At 42.2% G+C, this 2,154-nt stretch overlaps 2 protein-coding genes across 2 annotated transcripts in view; both read left to right on the top strand.

Moving 5' to 3' along the window:
- The window catches only part of LOC106534225 (dnaJ homolog subfamily C member 5), a 5,449-nt gene extending 4,737 nt beyond the window's left edge, over positions 1-712 (top strand). The window contains exon 6 of the mRNA XM_014030797.1: positions 247-712. Coding sequence (XP_013886251.1) covers positions 247-332 — 86 coding nt within the window. The 3' untranslated portion in view covers positions 333-712. The remainder of the gene's footprint in view (positions 1-246) is intronic.
- Positions 713-1,901: 1,189 nt separating this feature from the next.
- LOC106534229 (E3 ubiquitin-protein ligase TRIM63) overlaps positions 1,902-2,154 on the top strand; it is a gene marked incomplete at its 5' end in the record, with an annotated part of 10,472 nt that continues 10,219 nt past the window's right edge. Inside the window, 1 exon segment of the mRNA XM_014030799.1 lies at positions 1,902-1,958. Within this exon segment, the coding sequence (XP_013886253.1) occupies positions 1,902-1,958 (57 nt within the window).

Raw genomic sequence — 2,154 nt, 5'->3', positions numbered from 1 at the left:
GTTTCAGATGATGACTCAGCTTTATGTTTCAGATGATGACTCAGCTTTATGTTTCAGATGATGACTCAGCTTTATGTTTCAGATGATGACTCAGCTTTATGTTTCAGATGATGACTCAGCTTTATATTTCAGATGATGACTCATCTTTATGTTTCAGATGATGACTCAGCTTTATGATTCAGATGATGACTCATCTTTATGTTTCAGATGCTGACTCAGCATGTTTCATGGCTCTTTATTTTGCAGATGCTGAGACTCCAATAGTCCACCAGCCGACCAGTGCCAGTGAGAAAACGCAGCTGATCGGGGATGACCACCGCAGATACACCTGAAGCCCAACAGGAAACGCATCACAGGGTTAATTCTGACCTCTGTGATGCACCTACGGACCACCGACACACCTATCATTTGATGTCAAACCTTCAGACTGAAACATTTGACTTGAATCTGAGTTTAACAATAAACATGTAAACAAACCACCTGAAGGTTTCTGGAAACATAAAAAAAACTTTTTTTTCGTGATTTTCATTAAATTAAATTCATGCTTTGATTGGATGTTGGAGGCGGAGCTTAAATATTTAGGCAGTTCCCACACATTTTAACCAACCAATGTTGTAAATAACGATGTTTGCTGTTGTTTTCTTGTTTGTTTACACCTGTGTTGATGTGACAACACCTGGAGACTTTCATCTAAATAAAAGGTTTAAGTCTGGTTCTTGTGTGTCTGGTTCTGAATCAGAATCTCTTGTTGTATGGTACATCTACAGAGGTCAGACCATGAAACTGAAACAGCTGTCATGTTAGTGTGGGAGGTTTCATGGTTAAACTGGACCAGCCTGGTGGTCAGTCTTCATTAACTGCACATTGCACCAGTAAGAGCAGAGTGTGAAGGGTCAGTTAGCAGGGTAAGAGCACAGTTTGGATCTAAATATCACAATGTACACAACATTATGGTGACATACCAGAGTTCAAAAGAGGACAAACTGTTGGAGCATCTGTGACCAAGACAGGAAGTCTTTGTGATGTATGAAGAGCCACAGTATCCAGGCTAATGTCAGCAGATCACCAAGAAGGACCAACCACATCCACCAGGATTAACTGTGGACACAACAGGAAGCTGTCTGAAAGGATGTTCAGGTGATAACCAGGTGTTTCACCTGTCTAACACCTGTAGTTGGAGAGAGCACATGTGTACAACATGTGAGAAACACACAAAGTTCATTTCTTATATAAACTGAAGTTGAATATTTTTACACAAGTATAATTTACAGATGATATGTGTACAGAAACTGAGTTTCTACTCTGTAGAATACAAACATTTTCCAACAATTTTACAAAAAAGTTTTCTTTCCTCTTCTCCAGTTTCTTCATGCAAACTAGAGTATTTTTTTTTATTTTTTCCACGTGTGCAGGACTGAAGTTTTTTCCTTCAATTCCCCCAGAGGTCAGAGGTCACACCCTAAGTCTCATTAAATCTGAGCTCAGAACTTTAATGAAGTCAGGATTCCTCCCAGAGGAAACAAACTGCAGCTCATGTTTCAGTCTGACCAGCAGAGGGCGCTGCAGCTGACTGAAAAGCTCTTCAGAGCACTGCTCCTTTAAGCAGCTCTGCCTGTCTCACCCCTCCTGACCTTTGACATATAAGGACATGTGGCACAGCAGCAGCTGACATCCTTCAGTCTAAAAACAGCCCGAGAGCTCAGGAAGCTGCTGCTAGGCCTCGACTGTCCTCTGCTGCAGAGTCACTTTGCTTTGTCTCCAGGACACCTTCTACTACCTCACCTGTCCTCACCTGTCCTCTCCTGTTCCATCCAGGTGACGGCGTCCACACTGTCTTCATGGAGAGTCTGGAGAAACAGCTCATCTGTCCCATCTGTCTGGAGATGTTCACCAAACCTGTCGTCATCCTGCCCTGTCAACACAACCTGTGCCGCAAGTGTGCCAACGATGTCTTCCAGGTGAGACACACACCTGACAGGTGAAACAAAGACAGCAACAACTCTGACACGTGTGTAAACAAACAGTAAATAACCTCTGACATATGTGTAAACAAACAGTAAATAACCTCCGACACGTGTGTAAACAAACAGTAAATAACCTCTGACATGTGTGTAAACAAACAGTAAATAACCTCTGACATGTGTGTAAACAAAC

This window comes from Austrofundulus limnaeus, unplaced genomic scaffold, assembly GCF_001266775.1.
Source record: "Austrofundulus limnaeus strain Quisiro unplaced genomic scaffold, Austrofundulus_limnaeus-1.0 Scaffold1119, whole genome shotgun sequence".
Lineage (NCBI taxonomy): Eukaryota > Metazoa > Chordata > Actinopteri > Cyprinodontiformes > Rivulidae > Austrofundulus > Austrofundulus limnaeus.
The sequence above is the reverse complement of the archived record's forward strand: the minus strand, read 5'-3'. Positions and strand labels throughout refer to the sequence as shown.